The 24,761-nt window shown below is 36.0% G+C and overlaps 2 protein-coding genes across 3 annotated transcripts; both read left to right on the top strand.

Annotated features, from left to right (window-relative positions):
* Positions 1 to 604: 604 nt before the first annotated feature.
* On the top strand, positions 605 to 12,916 carry LOC131537899 (cytochrome P450 2K1-like). The gene is made up of 10 exons (XM_058771599.1): positions 605 to 1,736; positions 6,561 to 6,839; positions 6,922 to 7,084; positions 9,195 to 9,344; positions 9,426 to 9,586; positions 9,705 to 9,884; positions 10,095 to 10,236; positions 10,325 to 10,509; positions 10,615 to 10,756; positions 11,799 to 12,916. Exons 2-10 carry the CDS (start codon positions 6,636 to 6,638, stop codon positions 11,984 to 11,986), a joined length of 1,515 nt encoding a protein of 504 aa, XP_058627582.1. The 5' UTR covers positions 605 to 1,736; positions 6,561 to 6,635; the 3' UTR covers positions 11,987 to 12,916.
* Positions 12,917 to 15,254: 2,338 nt separating this feature from the next.
* On the top strand, positions 15,255 to 24,103 carry LOC131537901 (cytochrome P450 2K1-like). 2 transcript variants are annotated; one of them, XM_058771601.1, is made up of 9 exons: positions 15,255 to 17,856; positions 17,939 to 18,101; positions 18,833 to 18,982; positions 21,014 to 21,174; positions 21,303 to 21,482; positions 21,750 to 21,891; positions 22,891 to 23,075; positions 23,162 to 23,303; positions 23,454 to 23,589. In XM_058771601.1, the coding sequence occupies exons 1-9, from the start codon at positions 17,653 to 17,655 to the stop codon at positions 23,459 to 23,461; spliced, it is 1,335 nt and encodes a 444-aa protein (XP_058627584.1). In that variant the 5' UTR covers positions 15,255 to 17,652; the 3' UTR covers positions 23,462 to 23,589. The 2 variants fall into 2 exon arrangements, with proteins under 2 accessions (XP_058627584.1, XP_058627583.1); XM_058771600.1 differs by having other exon boundaries at positions 15,258 to 17,856; positions 23,496 to 24,103.
* The last annotated feature ends 658 nt before the right edge of the window (positions 24,104 to 24,761 follow it).

Raw genomic sequence — 24,761 nt, 5'->3', positions numbered from 1 at the left:
GAATACTGTAGAGTTTGATTGTGCCTTACATCAACTTCAAAAGATATTGAAAGTGTTCTCTGCTTAGACGTTGAGTTCTAACTGTGAACAATTATATGATCAGTTGCATGTTATTTTGGCATTTAACACCATCAGATTCCCTCATGACTTTATGAACTACTTTACTTCCAAGATCGATACTATCAGAGATAAAATTGTATCCTTGCAGCCGTCAGCTACAGTATTGCATCATATAGTGCACTATAGATCCCCTGAGGAACAATTCCACTCATTCTCTACTGTAGGAGAGGAAGAATTGTATAAACTTGTTAAATCATCTAAACCAACAACATGTATGTTATACCCTATTCCATCTAAACTACTAAAAGAGCTGCTTCCAGAAGTCATAGATCCTCTTTTGGCTATTATTAATTCATCATTGTCATTAGGATATGTCCCCAAAACCTTCAAATTGGCTGTTATTAAGAGTCTCATTAAAAAACCACAACTTGACCCCAAAGATCTAGTTAATTACAGACCGATCTCAAATCTCCCTTTTCTGTCAAAGATACTAGAAAAGGTAGTATCCTCACAATTATATTCCTTCTTAGAGAAAAATGATATCTGTGAGGATTTCCAGTCAGGATTTAGATCGTATCATAGTACTGAGACTGCTCTCATTAGAGTTACAAATGACCTGCTTCTATCATGTGATCGCGGTTGTATCTCTTTATTAGTTCTACTGGATCTTAGCGCTGCGTTCGACACTATCGACCACAACATTCTTTTGAATAGACTAGAAAACTTTGTTGGCATTAGTGGAAGTGCCTTAGCATGGTTCAAATCATACTTATCTGACCGCCATCAGTTCGTAGCAGTGAATGAAGAGGTATCATATCGATCACAAGTGCAGTATGGAGTACCTCAAGGCTCAGTACTAGGGCCGTTACTTTTCACATATCTAAATTGCGACCTATGCTCTCAACGTCAAATGCAGAAATGTTAGTTCATGTGTTTATGACCTCAAGGTTAGATTATTGTAATGCTTTATTGGGTGGTTGTTCTGCACGCTTGATCAACAAACTACAGTTGGTCCAAAATACAGCAGCTAGAGTCCTTACTAGAACCAGGAAATATGACCATATTAGCCCGGTTCTCTCAACACTGCACTGTCTCCCTATCAAACATCGGATATATTTTAAAATCTTGTTAATTACTTATAAAGCCCTGAATGGTTTAGCTCCTCAGTAATTGAGCGAGCTCTTATCATACTATAGTCCTCCACATTCAATGCGTTCTCAAAACTCTGGCCGTTTGATAATACCTAGAATATCAAAATCGACTGCGGGCGGCAGATCCTTTTCCTATTTAGCACCCAAACTCTGGAACAATCTACCTAACACTGTTCAGGAGGCAGACACACTCTGTCAGTTTAAATCTAGATTAAAGACCCATCTCTTTAGCCTGGCTTACACATAACACACTAATACGCTTCTATTATTCAAATCCGTTAAAGGATTGTTAGGCTGCATTAATTAGATCAACCGGAACCGGGAACACTCCCCATAACACACGATGTACTCGTTACATCGTAAGTAGAATGGCATCTACGCTAATATTTGAATTTTTCTTTCTTATTCTGTTTCTCAGTCCGTGTCCGGATCAGATGGTGGATCGGCGCCGGGAGATGATGTCTGCGGCCCTGATCGTCAGGCGGAGACCAGGACGCCTAGATGAGCCCCAGAGACATATACCCAGTGAGGACCTCGATTAAAATACAATAAAACTAAAAATATAATAAAATACCTAACTACATAATACTATTATTGTTAGAAATTGCAACAAATAAAAATAGAAATATAAACTTTTGAACTGCGGGTTTCGTCTGGCCAGAGGAGAATTGGCCCCTGACTGAGCCTGGTTTCTCCCAAGGTTTTTTTTCTCCATTCTGTCACAGAGGGAGTTTTGGTTCCTTGCCGCTGTCGCCTCTGGCTTGCTCAGTTGGGGACACTTAATTTCTAGCGATTATCGCCGATTTGATTGCACAGATACTATTTAAACTAAACTGAGCTAGACAATAACATCTCTGAATTCAATAATGCCTTTAACTGAAAATTGAGTGTTTAATCTTATCATTATACATTACTGACACTCTATCCTCCAATTTGATACTGTTAAGTGCTTTGACACAATCTGTATTGTTAAAAGCGCTATATAAATAAAGGTGACTTGACTCATAACAGATCTGTGACCCATATTTGAGAGCTGATTTGATTGATAGGGCCAGTACACAGGGGCGCCTGCAGATGGTACGCACAGAGTTGTTTTTTTATTTTTTATTTTTTGAGGAGGACCAAATGATCAGTGAGAGCAGAACGAATGTGTCACACGTTTTAAACTCAACAAAAATGTAAAATACATCTATCAACAGATGAAAACAAGAGAGAACAAAACAGCATTGGATGAAGTGGAATTAGACCCTGCACTGGCCTCAAATATAGGCCCTAGCCTGGCCCTGTCCGACAGCTAATCAGAATTACCGACCCGAGCCCGTATTTTTCCCCCCTTCTCCCAAAACAGCTTACTCCAAACTTTCAGCTATTAAAATAGTTCAGTTTGGAATTAGTAATGCAATTATAAAGTTAATTTAGAAAAAACGTTGGGAGTATTTTTTTGTTTGTTAAATGCAGTGTTGGGCTAGTTACTCAAAGTAATATATTACTCAATACTAGTTACTCCTTTCAAAAGTAATATTGTTACTTTACTTATTACTGTCTGGCAACAGTAATTAGTCAAACTACTAGTTACATTACTTTTTCTTCACGCCCCACAGAAGTTGTAATTGTGTATCTTCCAGATTCTTCTAGAATGTTGCTAACGACATATTTCTGCCTCATCATTTGACCAAAATCCACATTGGATCGCAGTCAGAAGTTATTACAAACACTCAATAGTGACTGATAATGACATTCAAGTAGAAGTGTTGTATTCATGTCATTAATTGTCATGTGTAGCTTGAAGCTAATCGTAATTTCTCCGTTACCCGTTTACGATTATATTTCATTATGCATTTTATCAAATCACATAAGTTTGTAAGAAACTGTTTAATTTTCCAAAAACATTTTTAATTATATTAATATAATGTACCACATGCTGATCAGAGGGATGTAATGCCAGAGTAAAGTACAGCCACAACCTACACAACAGTGTTCAGATCATCTTTTTTTCTGACAAAATCAATATAATGCAATATTTCTATCTGCTGAATGTAAGCTTTTCCGTATTCCAAGCTTGCCTGCTGCACGGGGGACATCACATGCATGTGCGAGTCATGAAAATTATGAAAATAAATCTAGGAATTATTTGATTGTTGGATTTTAAATCAGCGGGGTTGAGGCATCAGAAGTAACTAAGCTGTTTTATGGATGGTAACTGTAATATTATTACTGAAATCTTATTAGTAATTAGTTACACTACTAGTTACTGCAAAAAGTAATATTACAGTAACTAAGTTTAGACAGCTATAGAAGAATTCACGTTCACTTTTTTTTAAATTTGTTTTTTATATTATTTAACTTAAATATCTCAGCTTAAGTTTTGCTGCAGTTTGGTTTCTATTCTATTCTATCAGTTTAAATAGTTTGTTTTGATATTATATTATATTATGTTAGGCCTATATTATAAACCTATATAATTGACCTTGTTTTTTGCTCATCAAGGCTGTATTTATTTAAAAAATACAGAGAAAAACAGTGATATTGTGAAATATTATTGCAATTTCCAATATTGGTTTCCTATTTTAATACCTATACTTTAAAATATAATTCATTCCTGTGAAGCAAAGCTGAATTTTCAGCATCATTACTCTTCAGTGTCACATGATCCTTCAGAAATCATTCTAATATGCTGATTTATTATCAATGTTGAAACTGATTTATTTGATTTAATACAAAGTTCAAAAGAACAGCATTTATTCAAAATAGAAATCTTTTCTAACAATGTCTTTACCATCAATTTTATCCATTTAACACTTGCTGAATAAAGTTTCTTTACCTTTGTTTAAACGTTTTTAAAGTTTTTTTAAAAAAAGAAAGAAAAAAAAAATTCTGACCCCAAACTTCTGAATAGTGTATATTGTAACACAAAATCTCTATTTTGAATAAACACTGTTCTTTTTAACTTTTTATTTATCAAAAATTTCACAGGTCCCAAAAAATATTAAGCAGTACAACGGTTTCCAACATTGATAATTAATCAGCATATTAGAATGATTTCTGAAGGATCATGTGACACTGAAGACTGGAGTAATGATGCTGAAAATTCAGCTTTGCATCACAGGAATTAATTACATTTTAAAGTATATTAAAATAGAAAACGTTTATTTTAAATTGCAATAATATTTCACAATATTATTTTGTGAAATAATATTTAGTATTTTTTATCAAATAGATAGGCTACAGCCTTGATGAGCATGAGAAACTTCTTTAAAAAACTTTACTGATCCCAAACTTTTGAACGGCAGTGTATTATACTGTAGAAAATGTTTTCTCAGGTAACCTAAAATCTACATCATTAGTTACATCAAGGGTCGAATCAAATATAGCACATTCAAGTTAAAAGTTACACACTTTTTTGTGTGTGCACTGTACAGGAAGATGAATGTTTTTGCTCAGGTGCCCGAAATGGCCGCTCAATAGAGAAAAGTTTTGCTCAGCAAGAAAAAAAATGAGAGGGAACATTGCTACTAACTGCTGAAATGTTTGCGAGGCAAATCTCAGGTCAGTCTGAGTCCTCATGGTACGCACAGTGCGTACAGCCGTACATCTGCAGGCACCACTACATGCCATACATACAATACATGACCCATAGTTTTACATCCTGCCTCTGATGAAATATTGCCTAATCAGGTCTGTGAAAGCAGGTCTGAAGTCACTCCAGGTGGAAGTGTGACAGAGGTTAGAGATGCACTCTGTGTCTCAGGATGAATATATCACAATACAGCACATTTCACAGATAATGAAGAGTTTAATCGAATCACTTCATGTTAACTGACATAAAGGTATATACAATGCTAAACATATTATTTAAATGTAAATATACAAATATTAAAACATTTGAATTTAAAACAGCATGTCATATTATTTAATGTTATTTGTGACTGTTATTTTAAGGCATCATTTGGCTTCGCACACTGGCACGATGGATTAGAAGTGGCATTATAATGCATTATACATGTACCAAATCCTTGTTATTGTACTAAATAAGGTGTGTAAGATTGTACCTTTTATATCCTAGTCTACATTTTAATATTAGAAACAGTTAGTATTAGATTCCAGATATTAGCCTATTTTATTCAGACTCTGGATAATTGATTTTTAGAATAGAGATCACAGTTCTCCTAAGATTCTGAAACAAAACATTAGACAAATACAAAATAATATGTAGGCTACTTCACTTAGGTTTCTTACAAAATGTTTTATTTAAATGAGTGTAAAATGTTATAAATGAGCCAATTAAAATAAAAATATGTACAAATTATTTGAAATATATGAACTTGTTTCGTTTTTGAACGAATCTCTTGATTGAATGAATTAGACATCAGATACATTTTAACAGTCACAGTCACCTTCTGGCATAACCTAACATTTACAATCGGGGCGGCGCCAGAGAATTTTAAAGGCAGGTGCTCAGAGGATGCTAGATCAATGGCAGGAGGAGCTGGGCAATAGTAAATATGACCAAAACAGGTTATTATTATTATTATATTAATAATAAAATCGCTGTAGGTGCATTTCAACTATTTATGAGGAGTGTAGTAGGCCTATTATTGCGCTTAATTTATGACATCTCAATTTATGGCACCTGCGCAATCTTTTTTTTTTCCTGCGGAAAGAACTTAAAATACTTATTCATTTTTGGATGTGCTTTCTGTCGTCGCATGCAGTCTTTGTGGATGGAGCGCGTCGCAACAATGAACCGACTCACAGACATAAACTAAACTGAAACAAATCCACTGATCACATACTCTCCAGCCTTAAATCTCCAGTTTTATTAACGTTTAAATGTGTGCAAATGTTCTTCATTTACAATGTGTCTGATTGAGTTATTACAAAGTTTTAATATAAACAAAATAAATAATAAAGGTTCATAAAAGCAATTTAAAGTCAAACATATCTTGATTGGAGTCAAGATTGTTGTTGCTCATTTAAGCACAATATAAAGTGCCAGTAGGTGAGAGGTTATGCTGGTTTGAAGTTTGATTTTTTTGATCGGTTACAGTATCTCTGAGGGTCACAATTCAGACTTGCTCATTATTTGCTGTCAGTTAAACACATTATCACAATATTTATCCAATGTATAAACCAAAAGTCACATTTTAATCATGGTTAACAATTAAAAAAAATTTGTAATTGGTCCTAAGATTGTGTTAAACTTGACTTGGCTTTTATTGCTTGAATAATGTTCCTGTCTCAAATGAATGGGCTGAAGAAGATTAATGATTCACCAAAGGCAATAACATACATGCTGATGTAATTGTGCCAACCCTTTCCTCTAATGAACTTTTTTTATTATTTGTTTAGGACTACACAAAGTCCCTCCCTTACACAGCGGCTATAAATGTGTGAGTGCATCAGTCTGAGGATCTCAGAGAGAAAATGGCTGTTGTTGAGTCGCTGCTGCAGTTTCTCAGCACAGGTACATTACTGGGAGCTTTGCTGTTGCTTCTGGTTTTGTATTTGCTTTCTTCTGGATCCAAATCTCAGAAAGAAGGGAAAGAGCCACCGGGACCCAAACCACTGCCACTGGTGGGGAACCTGCTGACCCTTGACCTCACGAGACCCTTTGACACCTTTTTTGAGGTGAGAACTTGATGCATTTAAAAATAATAGTAGCCTAATATTTTGAGATATGTTTGTAAATGTCTTTCTCTGTGTTCTCCAGCTCTCCAAAACATACGGGAACATATTCCAAGTGTTTTTGGGTCCCAAAAAAACTGTGGTCCTAGTTGGATACAAAACTGTCAAAGAAGCTCTTGTTAACCACGCAGAAGAGTTTGGTGACAGAGATATTGGACCTGGTTTCAGGATAAAGAATGATGAGCATGGTAGGATTCTTCTTTTTTCTGCCACAAATAAATGTGCAAACTGTAAATGCTTGAACAAAAATGTTGCACAAGCTTTCAGATCTTCACGGCCTTTCCAAGTCAATTAAATATACTCTAATGTGTATGACAACTGAAATAAAATTAGATTTTCATTGATGAATGAATACACAGTTTGGTTGGAAACAGCCACTTTAAAGGGATCATCGGATGTGAAATGCACTTTTATATGTTGTTTGAACATAAATGTGTGTTGGCAGTGTGTGTACACATCCATCCTATAATGATAAAAATCCACCCAGTGCTTTTTTTAATCTACTAAGATCATTACCCCTCTCTCAAATCAAGCCGTTCTCAGCTTCTTGTCTGTGTGACGTCACACAGACCCAGGCCCTCCCACGATTGTTGATTGACACTAGCGCTTCAGCACAGACTTGGGCTGCGTTCCAGTCCATTTTATTATGCCCTTCACTCGCAAACTTCCCTCCATCTCGTTTACTTGGATGTACAGTACGTCATTGGTTACATTGCATGAGTAGCCCACTACTGGCAGAACCCTTGTAATGGGCTGAATCAGAACGTCCTAAGCCCTTGATCACTTAGAATCTGCTATAGATTTGGTTTATTGTTTACATTTTTCCCCTTACGAATTAGTTTGGTGCAGCATTCTATATGTATATAGGTATGCTTGGGCTGTTATAAATGTTTAAAAAAAATCATTTATATATTAAGAAGTTGTTTGGGGTTGGGATAAATTAATCGCGATCTGCGATGACGTCATAATCGTGTTGCAGTGGTCTACGGAGCGGCCTGAAGCAGACTTGCTCCCTCAGTCAAAATTGAGGGGTCAAGAGTCAAGTTGATGTGCCTTCTAAAAATCTAAACAATTAAGACAGTAATATATATACATATATTATATATATATATAAAGTCAAACATATTATTATATTAATTTAAAACATAAATTTATGTTTTAAATTAATATAATAATATGTTTGATTTGTCCCTTTTCATAAAAATGGTTTAAAAGCTGAAATGCCATTTTTATACGATTTTTTTGTGTGTGTGAAAACTTGTATCTAAACTCTAAATCATGTCATTTTATGACTTAAAATGTTACCATAGACATTGTCCAATCCCATTCATACAGTGTTCATTTTACTTGTGCAGCTCTTAAAAAGTACCTGCCCTAAGGGCTACCAGGGATTTAGAAATTTTGCTAGACCTGAAACCCGTTGCCTTAAAATTATTAAGTAAATAAACTTAATGCATAATTAAAGAAATACATTAAGTGAACTTGACAATTCTGAGTTACACTGACAAATAACAGTTTGAAAATAAATGTATTGTGTTCACTTTTTATTTTAAGTTGGACTAACTTAAATTTATTAAATTGAAATTACTTAAAAGTGTACACTCAGTGATAATTATGGTCCATGATATTGGTACAGATTCTGTGTAATAAACATTTCTTTGTGACTGTATATTTCAAGTTGGAATAGACGTTTAGTTCCCCCTTTAAGTGAACCTTAGTTCCCAGGTCGACCTGATCATCTACAAGATGGATTAAAATGATGATAAATTAGATTAGACATAAACACATGTATGATTGAAATGTCAAAATGTAAAAAAAAATTAAATAAAACGCGTTTATTCTGTGGCACCTAAAAAAATAATTTGGTGCCTAAGTTTTTTTCTTATAGGAGCCAATGGCTCCTTACTTGATTTATTTTTCTGGAGCCCTGCCAAAGTATGTTATAGACTTTTCATTAAGACCCTAAATAATCATATCAACTTGTGGAAAATGGGCATTCGATGACCCCTTTAACAAAAACCTAAAAAGATTTTGATTATGGAACTGTTTGCTTAAAAGTGTCTTTAATCAATGAGTTTGATTGGTTGATTGGTTCCCAGCAATAACTGGTGTCATTTTTTTTAAAGTAGCATAAATTGATTTTCCAACCGATGAATCATTTACTAACCTGCCATACAATGCTTTTAATCAGTGTGACACTATATATGTCCCAAAGGTCCAAGGATGGTCTACTCGTTGCATAATCATTCTCTGCTGTGTTGCTGCAGACTCATTGTCTGATGGTTTTATGTTGATCAGGGATCCTGTTTTCCAATGGAGAGAACTGGAAAGAGATGCGACGCTTTGCTCTCAGCAACCTGCGGGATCTTGGGATGGGCAAGAGAGGAAGTGAAGAGAAAATCATAGAGGAAATTGAGTATCTGAAAGGAGAGTTTGATAAGTTTGAAGGTACAAGCTGAGACACGCATGGAATCATGCTCTTAGTTTATAAAATCCATTGAGAGATGGTTTGTTATTTCCTCTTCACAGGAAAACCCTTCAACACGACACAACCTGTGAACTACGCTGTGTCAAACATCATCTCATCGATTGTGTACGGCAGCAGATTTGAATACACAGACCCTCAATTCACTGCAATGGTCGACAGAGCAAACGAAAATGTTCGGGTTGGTGGATCAATTTCTATGATGGTGAGTATAATAAATATGTTAACCAAAAACTGTACTGTATTTTGTCCACAGATACTACAAAATCTATTATTTACATTTAAGTGCATTTCAGACAAAATCAGTCTCTGTCCATTTCTAGCTCTTCAACATATTTCCATGGTTGGGTCCGTTCCTGAAAAACAGAAGGATTATTGTAGACAATATTATCCAAAGTAGAGAACAGATGACAAAGTTGATCAATGGGCTTCTGGAGACTCTGAATCCACACGACCGCAGAGGGTTTGTTGACTCCTTTCTCATCCGCAAACAGAACGACGAGGTATGCAATTTTCAATGATCCTCTTTACTGTAATCAAAATATTCAGGGGGCAGATGAATATGAGCAGTTTTCACAAGATCTGAATAGGTCAACCTTCATTTTAGGTATTTTGAGTTTATTCAATCAAGCACTTGTAATTTTGAAAGAGTTTTTAATCTTATTATGTTGGTAAAGGGAATAGATATTCATTTTGTGGATTTCATTTGACAGAAATCTGGCAAGAAGGACTCATACTTTCACCAGGACAATCTTATGGTATCTGTGACAAATCTCTTTGTCGCTGGTACTGACACCACAGGAACGACTCTGCGCTGGGGTTTGATGCTTATGGCCAAATACCCTCATATACAGGGTAAAAACACAGTAATGTCAAGAGTTTTTCTTCAGTTCTGAATTTAATGGAATCCAAAGGAACAAATATGTGTTGGATTTGTGTGCAGATCGTGTTCAGGAGGAGATTGACAGAGTGATCGGTGGACGTCAGCCAGTGGTGGAAGACAGAAAGAAATTACCGTATACAGATGCAGTGATTCATGAAACTCAGAGACTGGCAAACATAGTACCTTTGAGTCTACCGCATATAACCACCTGTGACGTTACCTTCAATGGATACTTCATCAAGAAGGTCAGTCAGACTAATGAAGTAAGAGAATGAAGAAATAAGGCCTGGAAAAGTTACCATGTGCATCTTGTTCAAGATATCAACGTTTTGGTCTTTTCTCCATTTTAGGGCACCACTGTAGTTCCTCTGCTGACGTCTGTTTTGAAGGATCCAAGTGAATGGGAAAAACCAAACAGCTATTATCCAGAACACTTCCTTGATGAGAAGGGCCAGTTCGTCAAGAGAGATGCTTTCATACCCTTTTCTGCAGGTACAGTGAAACTACAGCATAAGATTAAAAAAAAAGCTAAAAAAAAAAAACAATGGGTCTGTGCCCATCATACATTACCAACCAGCTGTCCAAATACATAACCAACTGGCTCTGACCTTTAGCAACTAGCATTGACTTCTCCAGACTGCAAATCTGGCCAAAAGTGTATTCCAGCTCTGCAAAATTTTTCAGGTGAAATCCATTATTTTCAATAGGTATCCACTTGCAAGATTTCTCCATGCAGATTTCACTCACATTCAAGTTCACACAAATTTGCCACACTGACCAACAGAAAGCTGCTTGGCTTTAAAGTGATTTCTGTGTAAGCAATTCTTCACACATTGCTACATTACTGAAAATGGCTGTGTCCCAAATGATGCACTGTACACTATGTACTTTGTATAACTTTGTACTTTGTACTTATGCACTGTGTACTCAATTGCGTAGTGTATCAATTATATACAGTTATTTTGTCATTCATAATCTGAGTCTGATAGCCCCTCCCCCTCCATTTTGTAATTAAAGCTGTGAGAGTTGAGTGCACCATCTGGGTATTTAAAGTGCACTTTTTCACTTTGGAATTTTCAATGTGAACACAATACTTTACTGCACTTTTACTCTATTTATACTACAGAATGCCATAAGTGCACAAATTGGGACGCACCTATAGGACCTCTTTTTGCCCATAAAATTTTGCTAATGTGACCGCAACTTAAATCATCGCCTATGCTAAATATGTTGAAAATGACTCTTAATACTTCTTGTCATATTCAATTATGAATAACACAAATCATTTGAATCATTACATTTAATTAAAAGATTAAAAGACTATATTTTCGATTCAAATGGTATACTTACAAAAAAGTCAAGTCGTTTGTTCACTGCATATTACTATCTTTCTAAGGTTCTATTTACACCTCAGCACGTGATGCTGGAGAGTGCCTGCTCCCATTAGCTCTGTTCCAAAACCTAGTGTGCTGCCTAAATAGACAGCATTTTAAACCCAACAGACCATTCAACTGCCTCTCTCTTACACACACAGGACGCAGGGTTTGTCTTGGAGAGAGTTTGGCCAGGATGGAGCTCTTCCTGTTCTTCACCTCCCTTCTTCAGAGCTACCGCTTCACGACTCCACCTGGAGTGTCTGCAGATGATCTGGATCTCAAAGGAGTAGTAGGAATAACTTTGAATCCGTCCCCACACAAACTGTGTGCGATCAGACGCTCCTGAATGATGAAAATATCAGCAGTCCTTAAAAGATTACGGAAACCGAACATCTCAGCTCGTTTCAGTATGAGTTGGATGATTTCTGCACTTTTTTTAACTTTTTCCTTTGAGTAAATGTATATATGAAGAGTTCAGATGGAAAAGCTTCTAAGTGCCACCTGAAATTTTCTTCTAAAATTAGAAGTTTTCTCAGGCTCATATGTTTATGTTCAGTTATTTCACTTTAATGGTAAGAAAAGAACCTATTCATTGCAATTAAAGAGAAATTACTAAACCTACACATATGAGCCTGATAAAAATGCTCATTTTAGAAGAAAATTTCAAATGGCACTTAGAGGCTTTTGCATCTGAACTCTTCATATGTGAAACCAACCACTTTGGCTTCTTGTAAAACATCTCAGACAAATAAAAGGTTGTAATAGGCCAAACAAAACATTTTGAGGTTATTTGCTAGATTGCTATTCATTGAATGTTGTTACTGATTGTTTGGGGGACTAAAAAGTTGTTATAATTTGGATGTAAATTAAGTGCGACCTCTCACAAAGCACAGGTGCTCTTTCACAGAGCATGCATAGAAAGGAGACAGTGGTACTTTTTATTATGACTAATTTCAACTTTTTATGCCATAATTATGACTTTTATAACAGTCAACAAGCAGTTTTTTTAGAATAAACAAAACACAGTTTTACGAAAGAATTACAACTTTATTTACTTTATTGAAATATTTAGCTTACTTGACTTCTTCTTTGATAATTACAATATTTTTGCATTATTTGACAGCTGTCCATCATTTTTTTTGCTGTTGTTGTGGTGTTAATTGTAGTTTGCTCCTTTATTCTCGCATTATGGCATTTAAAAAAAAAAACTTACATGCATTTCACTTCACAAATAAAATATGCTTTTAGGCAAACATTGTTTTTGTTGGCCCACTTTATAATGACAGTCCAAGTGTTTTTGGGTCCCAAGTTGTGGTCTTAGTGCAACTGTGTATATAACTTAGCGATTGTGATGAAACTGACCTCAAAGAAATTCAGTATTAATATTACTGTAATATTATTTTAAAAAGAATACTATAGAGTTTCACACACAACCTTTAACATCAACTTCAAAAGATACTGGATGTGTTTTCTGCTTAGACACTGAATTATCCTAACTGTGCACAACTATGGTTGCATTTTATTTTTGCTTTTAACCCCCTCAGAGACCCTCATAACAGATCTGTGGCCCACTGAGAGCTGATTTGATTGACAGTTATTTTACCAGTGGTTTTACATCCTAAAGCCTCTGACGAAATGTTATATCACCTAATCAGGTCTGTGAAAGCAGGTCTGAGGTCACTCCAGGTTGAAGTGTGGCAGGTGAGAGATGCACTCATGAACTTCGTGGTAACAGGATTTGTGTTTGTCTGAATAAGTTATTATATAGATTATAGTATATAAAAGATAACTACCAATAGTGTTTTGACATGTCAATATTAAAGCATAGAAGAGAGTTTTCATTTCAGGTCATTACAAAATAATAATAATAATAATAAAAAAAAAATTTTTTTTAATCTGCTCTCACATATGACTTTGTGACCTTGAAGGATGTAATAACATCTTACTTTAAAACTCAGCAAATAGCTATATATATAGCGGATTAAAGTTCACCCTAGTTTATAGTGTTATTCTGGTGGAGGTTATTATCTGATGAGCAAAATGAGTAGTTCAAACCACAACAATAGTTCAGTACAAGAGTTAGCAAGAGTTTGAATTTTTAAAGTCACTTATAAGTTATATAATGCTAATCAAGTCATTTAGATGTAAATATGCAGATATTTGAAACAATGTTTTATTAAACATTATACAAGTTGTTTTATTTAACGTTATGTGAAACTGTTATTTAAGGTACTGTTTGGCTTCAAATGTCCTGGAGTATTGTACTCATGTGCTGTGACAGATTCGGTTCAAAAGAGATTCAGATTCAGTTCCTGCTGTGCAACGTCCACTGATCACATACAACATCCCTCTAAGTTTAAATCTCCAGTTTTAATAATATTTAAATGTGAGCGAATGTTCTTAATTTACAATGTATGTGTGTCTGATTTTACTGAGATTTGCTGGTTTGAAGTTTGATTTGTTATAGGCAGTAGCGGCTCCTGACCGCAAATTTAAGTGGGGCAGATTATTTTGTAAACTTTATATTCTAATCCAGGGCTCTCAAGTTATAGCGAAAATTTGGAGTGAGATTAGGGGAGGGGCCACACAAAGGGGAGGGGCAAGTCAAAGGGGAGTAGCAACTCAAATATTTGCAGCACCCAAGTTTTTGCTAGCGGTTCAATTTTACCTATTGTTCATAATTGACCAGCACAAATAGAAGTTATAACATTAGGAAAATCTGATGAACGACAAATTCATTCTAATAAAATAAAAAGATTTATGTATTTAAAAATACAAATGTATCAAAAATAAAAATAAATTTTGCCTCAAACGAGCCAACTGAACAGCAGTACTCAATGTACATACTGTACACATATACATTACAGTACTTACCCTGAGCATGTATGTCAAACTGTGTGTGTGTGTGTGTGTGTGTGTGTGTGAGAGAGAGACAAAGAGAGAACACATTTCAGCTTATGTTTCTCTTTTTCTGTTGTAAATGTTTGTTTCACATTTTGATGCCTGATGACAGGGGAAGAGGACTCCCACATAAAGCACTGTCATGATAATAGCGTTCCATCCAGAGCCAAACTGTTTCTAGTTTTGGTTTTGTTCAAACACACCATGGAAAACACACTGCATCTGAATTTGAATTTGGGAAGCCTCAGTGCTTTATATGGGAGCCCCCTACCCCTGTCATCAAGATGTGCAACAAACACAACAGAAAAAAATAAAATCATAAGCTGAAATGTGTTCTCTCTCTCTCTCTCTCTCAATTCAATTCAATTCAATATTGCTTTATTGGCATGACTGTAACAAATACAATATTGCCAAAGCTTGAAATATATGTGGAGAAATATAATAACAATGAAAAGATACAAATAATAGAATAAAAACCTTATAACAATATAAACTTAAATAAACAGTGTAACAAATAAGAACTTATGTGAACATTTCATACCACAGTGTTTAACACATAGACACACAAGGCTGAGGGTCACTGTGGTAGACAGTAGGGAAACACACTGAGGTCAGACATAATACACATATTACACACATTATGTACATTCACCTGCTGTCTCTTAGGCTGTGGCACATCCACACACACACACACACACACACACACACACACACACACACACACATTCACCTGCTGTCTCTCAGGCTGTGGCACATCCACACACACACACACACACACATTCACCTGCTGTCTCTCAGGCTGTGGCACGTCCACACGTATCTCGCAGCCAGTGCTGCTGTCTGTCCCTCTCCTAGTACTATCTTTATTTGTTCTGTTTCACTAATGGCTGTAAAGTTCTTTATTAAGTTGGTGAGTTTGTTGAAGTAGAGGTTTCTTATGGATATGTATTTATGACAGTGAAGGAGGAAGGTCTCTGTCTCGATCTCTCCTGACTCACAGTGAGCACACACCCTTTGCTCTCTGGGTAACCAGCTCTTTCTGTGTCTACCGGTCTCGATGGCCAGTCTGTGCTCACTGAGCCTGTACTTGGTCAGGATCTGTCTCTCTCTCTCTCTTTCACACACACACACACACACACACAGAGCTTGACATACATGTTCAGGACAAGTTCTGTAATCCTACTATGTGTGTACAGTATGTACATTGAGCACTGCTGTTCAGCTGGCATGTTTGGGGCCAAATTTCTTTGTATTTTTGATCCTTTTTTAAATATGTAAAACAGTATTTTATTTGGATGGATTTGTCTGTCAGATTTATCAGATTCACCAACTGTTATAACATCTCTAGTAGGCTACTTTCCTTTCAGGAAGCCAAAGCTAAGTTAAAGCTTCTGGTTGCAAAGCAGTTGGAGAGTTTTTTTTTTTTTTTGACTGCATTAATAATATTTAGCGCGAATTTGGCTATATTCCCCAACATCAGCTCTCACTATCTTTTCACAGGCAAGTGATTTCGTAGAGGAATCTTAAAATCAATAAGTCATCATGTGACACACAGCAGCCAACAGCACTTATGTTTTATTTATTTTTTCCTTTTTATTCAAAACATTTCCAAACGCATTAACTATATCATGAAATATTTTGATTCTCACCATTATAGATTATGTTGATAGTGGGCAATGGTCAAAGTAACCTAATAATGTAATCTATTAACTATGCATAAAAACCTGTCTGTTTATGGGTGTCATGCCATGACATATTTTTAATACGACTGACTTTATATTTAATGTGAATTTAACATTGAAAGTTAATGTGAATAAAAACATTACATGTTAGTCTACTAATCATAACACTTTCATTTTACAGAAAGAGAGCAAAGAACATTTACATTATCAAAGAACAATTTCACTGAGTCTAGTTCAAGCACTCTCCAAAACTCCTATTAAAATCACTGCTGTTTACACTATGAAATTAATATCTTACAGATTCTTACACACATTTGCACTTTGTTGTTTCTGACGAGAGAACTCGCCAGAAAGAGGTATTCAGTCAGCGAGCGAGTGAAGAAAACGCCAGTTTTTTAGCGATGACTCATCTGAACACCTCTGATTGGTCATTGCATTCATAAAATCAACAGAATCGTGTGTGATTGGTTATAATGCGCAGCAGTGCTATAAAAACGAGTCTGTCTCTGGTTCAGCGCCAGCAAACGCAAATTTGAATTTAGCAGCTGACGATATGATGCACTGAACGATTTAATCATGCTGGTGTGATTGTATCAATTATTGAAAATATTATTCGGCTATTTTTTCTCTTTTGGAAACTGCATTCAAAATCCACTTGCCTCAAAAATCTGAGGGGGCACGTGCCCCCTCACTTTGAATGGGCATGACACCTCTGGGCAGTCTCAAATCTGTCCCAATGGCTCTCAATTAGAGCTCGCTGCAGTTCCTCATTTCACCACAGATTTACGTTGCAAAATTGTGGGGCGCTGTTGAGCTCGGGAGGTCTCAGGCACCGTCTGCCCCATCATGACATGCCTGTTAAAGCCATGCGCGGGATTTTAACATACTGCTTGCTTTACGACTTAAAATAGTTTAGAAAATCCGAAAAATATTTGTTACACAATGCTGAACACATTTACAATTTATTATTGATTCAGTTTATATAGAGGTCTTGTATGAATATTTTGGCTCATATAGACCAGCCGCGCCTGGTTATAGGTCATAGTATCTCCATGGATCACAGTTCAGACCTACTTGTTATTCGTTGTGCATTGTTGGAAAAGTAAATAAAACAACATTTAGTGCATATATAAACCAAAAAGCATGTTCTAATCATGTAAATGCAGTAATATTGGTGCAATGATTGTGTTAAACCAGAACTTTTGCTTTTATGGCATAATATTGAATACATTTCTTGTCTTGTTTTAATAGGCTCAGTAAGATTAATGATTCACCAGAGAGTCACATACATGCTGATTCAACCACAGCAACCCTTTATTTTCATGGATTGTTTTATAATGTTTTATAGGATCACACGAGGTTTGTGTGCAAGGTTTATAGCAGCGGCTATAAATGTGTGAGTGTATCAATTGAGGATCTCAGAGAGAAAATGGCTGTTGTTGAGTCGCTGCTGCAGTTTCTCAGCACAGGTACATTACTGGGAGCTTTGCTGTTGCTTCTGGTTTTGTATTTGCTTTCTTCTGGATCCAAATCTCAGAAAGAAGGGAAAGAGCCACCAGGACCCAAACCACTGCCACTGGTGGGGAACCTGCTGACCCTTGACCTCACGAGACCCTTTGACACCTTTTTTGAGGTGAGAACTTGACTTGAAAAGTAGCAAAAGCAGCCTAGCATTTTGATATTTGTTTGTAAATGTCTTTCTCTGTGTTCTCCAGCTCTCCAAAACCTACGGGAACATATTCCAAGTGTTTCTGGGTCCCAGAAAAACTGTGGTCATTGTTGGATACAAAACTGTCAAAGAAGCTCTAGTGAACCACGCAGAAGAGTTTGGCGACAGAGATATTGGACCTATTTTTAGGATAATGAATGACGAACATGGTAGGATTATTTTTTCTGACTCAAATGAATGTACAAACTGTAAATGCAAGACATTTCACAAAACAAAAATGTTGCTCAAGCATTCAGATATTCATGGCCTCTCAGGGCCAATGAAATATACTCTGTGTATGACTATTGAAAGAAATTATATTTTCATTCAATTCAACACAAATTTGAATTAGACACTTAAACACGTGAAAAAAACCTACAAATATATTTAATTATGGGACTGTATGAAATTGAGTGTGTGCTTTGTGCTGTTTTTGTGCTGTCTTAAAGTGAATAATATCTGGTATGTGGCATGTGCAGTTCCATAAAACTGGAAGACTCTCCAAATGTACTGTATATAAGCGATATATAGTTAAACAAAAAAAAAAATTTAATTAAAGGGTACATTTAATTGAGAAAAAAAGTCAATAAATTATGAATAATTTAGTATCATTGTGTGAATAATATGCAATCATGTAATTTATAAAAAAGTAACTGTACTCTGATTATGAGCATTTTAAAATGTAATATAATCTAATTGTAAGTACTTAATTTTTGGAATCTGATTACATAATCCAGATCACATATAATCACTTAATACCCAGCACTGCATACAATGCTTATAAGTAAACTGGCACTGTATATGTCCCAAAGGTTTAAGGTTAGTGTATGCCTAACTCACAAAGTCATTTTTTTCTCATGTTGCTGAGAAACCCATAATAAAATGCTTTTGTGTTGATCAGGGATCCTGTTTTCCAATGGAGAGAACTGGAAAGAGATGCGACGCTTTGCTCTCAGCAACCTGCGGGATCTTGGGATGGGCAAGAGAGGAAGTGAAGAGAAAATCATAGAGGAAATTGAGTATCTGAAAGGAGAGTTTGATAAGTTTGAAGGTACAAGCTGAGACACATACACTCTGTGGTGAAGGTTATTTGCATTATATTATTGTACTGTATTATTTGCACTGTTAGCGAAGGTTTTTCAAAATATATTAATCAGTTTAATATCTTATCTCCATCTCTGTCAGGTTTTAGACCCAACTTTCCCACCACCATAGCCTTAATGATATTCACCAATGATTTGTTTACTTCCTTTGATAAATGTCGACTTACTGGTGCAATCTTTATTGATCTTTCTAAAGAATTTGATATGGTGGACCATTACCATTAACTTCTGCTTGATAAGTTACACTTTGATCAAAACTCTCTTTTCTAGTTTAATTCCTACCTTCATAATAGATGCCAATATATCTCATTTCAAGGCTCAAATTCTGAATACCTGGTTGTTGATAAAGGTGTTCTTCAAGGTTCAACACTTGGTCCTTTGCTTTTCTGTTTATTTATTAATGACCTTCCAAAAATTTGCTCACACTCTTTTATTCAGCTTTATGCAGATGACACTTTACTTTTCCCATTCTGATATTGATATTGCATATGTTCAGTCCTCTCTGCAGTTAGATTTTAACTTATTTCAGGGTTGTTTTTAAAAAGATGCCATAGCCTGCACTCTTTCGATTTAGATATTAGTTTTGATGATGGTCACTCCTAACTAATGCAGTTTTTTAAAAAATATCTTGGTCTTTGGCTCGATCCTGAATTGTCCTTTAAAGCGTTAGTTCATCCGCTGGAACAGCTTGCACGTATGACAGTCAGCAGAAGTGAGAAAAAAAGTGTTTATTACGTTTGAAATATGGATATTTTTCTTACAAAAACGCATGGATTTGCTACAGGAGGCTTTTATTCTCCGCCCGGAGCCGTGTGAGGCACGTTTTATTACGGATGCGCACATTTTATTTCACGTCTTCTGGACTGTTGACAAAAAGCACCCGCTTACTCCAATTGTAACGCTTGGAGGGGCCAGGACAATTTTTAATATAACTCCGATTGGATTCGTCTGAAAGAAGAAAGTCATATACACCTAGGATGCTTTGAGGGTGAGTAAAACAGGCTAATTTTCATTTTTGGAACTAACCCTTTAAGCATCATATTGATTTTATTATTAAAAAATAGTATGGTTGAAGTTCTCTTAATCATTCAATTAATTGCTTTTCATTTCAAGTAAGGAAAAGATTAATCTCCCAACTAATTCTTCCTACTATTGATTATGCAGACATTATTTATTAAAATACCTCAGACACCAACTTAAAACCTCTAAATATTGCTCATAATTCTTTATGTAGGCCTAGGTTTGTTTTGAGATATATAGAACTCACCATTGTACGTTGTATGAAACTCTTGATTGGCTCCAACCAAAATCCCGAAGGCAAATATCACTGGTTTCAGTTTCTTTTTAAATGTGTTTATTTTAATTGTCTCTCTTTTTAATAACAGTTTTTGGTTCCTCTTCCTCCTATCCCCTTCAACATATGCAGCGTCTATTTTTCTTTGTTACTGGAATTTGTACTGAAGCCAGCCGAAGGTCATTCCAATATAAAGCTCCATCTGATTTGAACAATCTCCCTCCTTCTCTCAGATCAATCACATCTTTTCAGGATTCATTTATTTTCTCATTTGAAAATAACTTTTTCATGTTTTTAAATTTAGGCCTCTATATCAACGCTTTTCAATTTATTTTTTTTGTATTTTTTTCTGTTATATTTCAGGGTGTACATACATTTCGATTTTCACGTTTGCACTAAAATGTATGTCTTCTTGTATGTACATACTCTTGTTTGTTTAATACAGTTGTAGACTGTGGGTGGAAGATTAGGGGAACGAGCTGTTTGTCTGTTTAAGACAAGTTATTATTTTTTTTGTTTCAAATGTGTTGTACTTTGAATTGTTTTATGTGTTATTGGGACCCCCTCAAAAATAAGAAGGATCATCTCAAGGGGCTATCCCTTTAATAAAATTAAAATTAAAACTGAATCATGCTCTTAGTTTATAAGATCCATTGAGAGACGGTTTGTTATTTCCTCTTCACAGGAAAACCCTTCGACACGACACAACCTGTGAACTACGCTGTGTCAAACATCATCTCATCGATTGTGTACGGCAGCAGATTTGAATACACAGACCCTCAATTCACTGCAATGGTCGACAGAGCAAATGAAAATGTTCGGGTTGGTGGATCAGTTTCTATGATGGTGAGTATACTTGACACTGGCCTGTAGTTTGTCCACAGAAATATATTATTTACATAAAAGGCAGCTATTTTGTAGAATGACCCAAAATGTACTCAGTCTTTCTTGTGTCTCTGAATGTGCATTTCTAGCTTTACAACATATTTCCGTGGTTGGGTCCGTTCCTGAAAAACAAAAGGATTATTATAGACAATGCTCTGCAAAATAGACAACAGATGACGAAGTTGATCAATGGGCTTCTGGAGACTCTGAATCCACACGACCGCAGAGGGTTTGTCGACTCCTTTCTCATCCGCAAACAGAACGACGAGGTACAGAAATCACCATGTTGCATAATTTTTTGCCCAAAACATTTTCAGTGATAATGCTCTTTACTGCAATATTTGGAAATTCAGGTTGATAATGAAAATAAGTAGATGGATATTTAAGTTTAAATATAGCTATTTTTTTTGCATAATATGTTTTCAAAGTGAATAAAGTTTGTTGATTGCATTTGACAGAAATCTGGCAAGAAGGACTATTCCTCATTATATTAGTAAAAAGGATAATTTTGTGCTTTGTGGGTTTGTACTTGTCAGCAATCCGGCAAGAAGGACTCATACTTTCACCAGGAGAATCTTATGATGACGGTGGGAAACCTCTTTGTCGCTGGTACTGACACCACAGGAACGACTCTGCGCTGGGGTTTGATGCTTATGGCCAAATACCCTCATATACAGGGTAAAAACACAGTAATGTCAAGAGTTTTCCTCAGTGCTCAATTGACCTATTGGTAAGCCCCGCCCCCCTTAGTTACTGTTGCTCAATCAGACAAACAAACGGAGTTGCTCACTGTCTTTCAATGACAGCTGCTGTGTGAAAACCTTGTCCCACGATGTTTTTGCACAATTTTGGACACAGAAGGCCACCAAACGGGAATTAAATATTCCATGGAGGGATTTATAAAATATTTAAAAATAAATACGGTGGGTAACTCGATGGAGGGTTTACAGATCACAATGCAAGCGGGAGAAGTCTCATATTACGGTCGGTCATCACGATTGCGGATCAACACTGTTCATGTATCGCAGGCTACGATTAAATTAATGTACATTTAACCAGTTTAATATGGAGAGGCACTGAAATGTAGACCTTCGTTTATGTGTTTTTGACCTACACTGTACAAGACGCGAGAACAGTCCGCTATTTAAGTTTGTACATTAGCATGGACTCACTAACTTTAACGTTAGCTAGTTTTAGCCAGAGATACGTTACCTTGCTAAAGCACAAGATAACATTAACGTTCTGCTTGAGCAGATGAAAACTGTAACTTAATAAGTGTATGAGAACCAGAAATGAACCATCAAAAATGAATGTTTATGTCTTCATTTGTATTGGGGTGAATACTTAGGGACATTTTGCTCTGTTTTGTTTGGATTCAGGAAATGTAATAAAATAAATGATATTGCCCATCCTCTCAGGTTACCTGGAATCAGTATTACAAGTACCCCAGGCACATCATTTTTCCATTTTTGAAGCATAAACCCCATAAAACCGATGCGAGCTTCGGATCTTCCAATGTTTCTCTATGGCGCTGAAACCTAAAGATGTCCGAGTTCTGCTCCCCGTGCAGCTGATACTTGACTGCCATTGGCTAGTCTGCGTTCGAGGGGAGGGGCTTACCGATAGGTCAATTCAGTGATATCCAAAGGAACAAATATGTGTTGGATTTGTGTGCAGATCAAGTTCAGGAGGAGATTGACAGAGTGATCGGTGGACGTCAGCCAGTGGTGGAAGACAGAAAGAAATTACCGTATACAGATGCAGTGATTCATGAAACTCAGAGACTGGCAAACATAGTACCTTTGAGTCTACCGCATATAACCACCTGTGATGTTACATTAAATGGATACTTCATCAAGAAAGTCAGTCAGAAGAATTAATATGTATAATGCTTAGTGAAGATGTGCATCATGAACATCAAAGTTTTGGTCTTTTCTCCATTTTCTAGGGCACCACTGTAGTTCCTCTGCTGACGTCTGTTTTGAAGGATCCAAACGAATGGGAAAAACCAAACAGCTTTTACCCAGAACACTTCCTTGATGAGAAGGGCCAGATCGTCAAGAGAGATGCTTTCATGCCTTTTTCTGCAGGTACAGTGAAACTTCAGCTCACCATGTCTTGAATATGATTTGACTGGCTACCTTAATCATTTTTATATTGACAAGTGCTGTTAGACCGCTAACACAGACCAGCGGCCCTGCAGCTCTGTTCCAAAACTTAGTGTGCTGCCTGCCCTACAGCATTTTAAACAGACTATTCAACTGCCTCACACACACACACAGGACGCAGGGTTTGTCTTGGAGAGAGTTTGGCCAGGATGGAGCTCTTCCTGTTCTTCACCTCCCTTCTTCAGAGCTACCGCTTCACGACTCCACCTGGAGTGTCTGCAGATGATCTGGATCTCAAAGGAATAGTCGGAGTCACATTAAATCCGTCCCCACACAAGCTGTGTGCCAACAGACGCTCCTGATTCAAGAAAATATCAGCAGTCCTTTGAAGAAAACATTGAAACAAAACATCTCATCTTATTTAAATTAAACCCCGGTATAGTTGTTGCACTAATTTTATTTACTCTGAGTAAATGCACTGACTGTAATTGAAAAGAAGACAAAATAGTTTAATGACTGATGATTGTAAAAACTGTTTGCCATTTGACTTTAAAATGTGTTTGAAATATTGGCATTTTCACCTTGACAGGTGACCTCCAGTAAACTATTAGCTAATGAACTAAATTAGTCTGATGAAAGCTTTATCAGCTGTTTATAAATCTGAGTGTATATACCATGGCACATTTTGTTTACTGTAGATCAGTAGTTAGTTCTATTCAGTCTTGTTTGAATCTTAAGCTATTAATTATTAAAATTATTAAACTTTTCTTATTCAAAACCAATCCAGTTGTCATGTTTCAGTCACATGTTCACTGTCAGTATGTATGTGACACTTTCCATAGGGTACAAAAAGGCCTGAAACCTTTAAATAAAGTTTTTCTTCATTAAATGGTCGTTTCTAGCAATAAATATTACATTAACATCTAAACATCTGAACAAAAACAACATATAGTTGATAAACGTACAAGGAATTCATTATTAATACTGTAATATTGTTGCAGTGTTTGTCTATTTGCTATGCCGATTGTTTTGTACTGTAACTAATGGACTATATTTTTTTCTTAGCGGAAGAGTTAAAATAATATTAGGTTATCATAATATTCCATTTCCACATGTTTGTTTGTTTGGCTGCGGAGGAGCTGTCTAGTGGACCAATGATGATGCTTAAACCCGCTTTGATTTACATGAAACTCTAACCGCAACATTTGGGAAAGCAAGCGCAGAACGTGGAAACAAGAGCGAAGGGAAAACAGCATAAGCACACAAAAAATAAAAATATGAGCAGGAAAACATGATTTTGTGCGCAAGTCAGATAATTTTGCATTAATATTTCAATTTTGTGCAATATGATTTTAAACGTGTTTGAAGTTTTGATTCATGCTTATTATTTTTAAAAATGCGTTATTAATTTTTTGATTTACACTTATTATTTTTCTATCC

Source organism: Onychostoma macrolepis, chromosome 03 (genome assembly GCF_012432095.1).
Source record: "Onychostoma macrolepis isolate SWU-2019 chromosome 03, ASM1243209v1, whole genome shotgun sequence".
Classification (NCBI taxonomy): Eukaryota; Metazoa; Chordata; class Actinopteri; order Cypriniformes; family Cyprinidae; genus Onychostoma; species Onychostoma macrolepis.
Note: the sequence above shows the minus strand (reverse complement) of the source record. Positions and strands in the feature narration are given on the sequence as shown.

Bases quoted from the DNA above. Each gene is read 5' to 3' on its own strand.
- LOC131537899 (XM_058771599.1), top strand. From the start codon at position 6,636: ATGGCTGTTGTTGAGTCGCTGCTGCAGTTTCTCAGCACAGGTACATTA. The intron at 7,085-9,194 runs GTAGGATTCTTC...TATGTTGATCAG, and splicing joins GATAAAGAATGATGAGCATG to GGATCCTGTTTTCCAATGGA. The intron at 9,345-9,425 runs GTACAAGCTGAG...TCCTCTTCACAG, and splicing joins AGAGTTTGATAAGTTTGAAG to GAAAACCCTTCAACACGACA.
- LOC131537901 (XM_058771600.1), top strand. From the start codon at position 17,653: ATGGCTGTTGTTGAGTCGCTGCTGCAGTTTCTCAGCACAGGTACATTA. The intron at 21,892-22,890 runs GTAAAAACACAG...ATTTGTGTGCAG, and splicing joins CAAATACCCTCATATACAGG to ATCAAGTTCAGGAGGAGATT. The intron at 23,304-23,495 runs GTACAGTGAAAC...ACACACACACAG, and splicing joins TTTCATGCCTTTTTCTGCAG to GACGCAGGGTTTGTCTTGGA.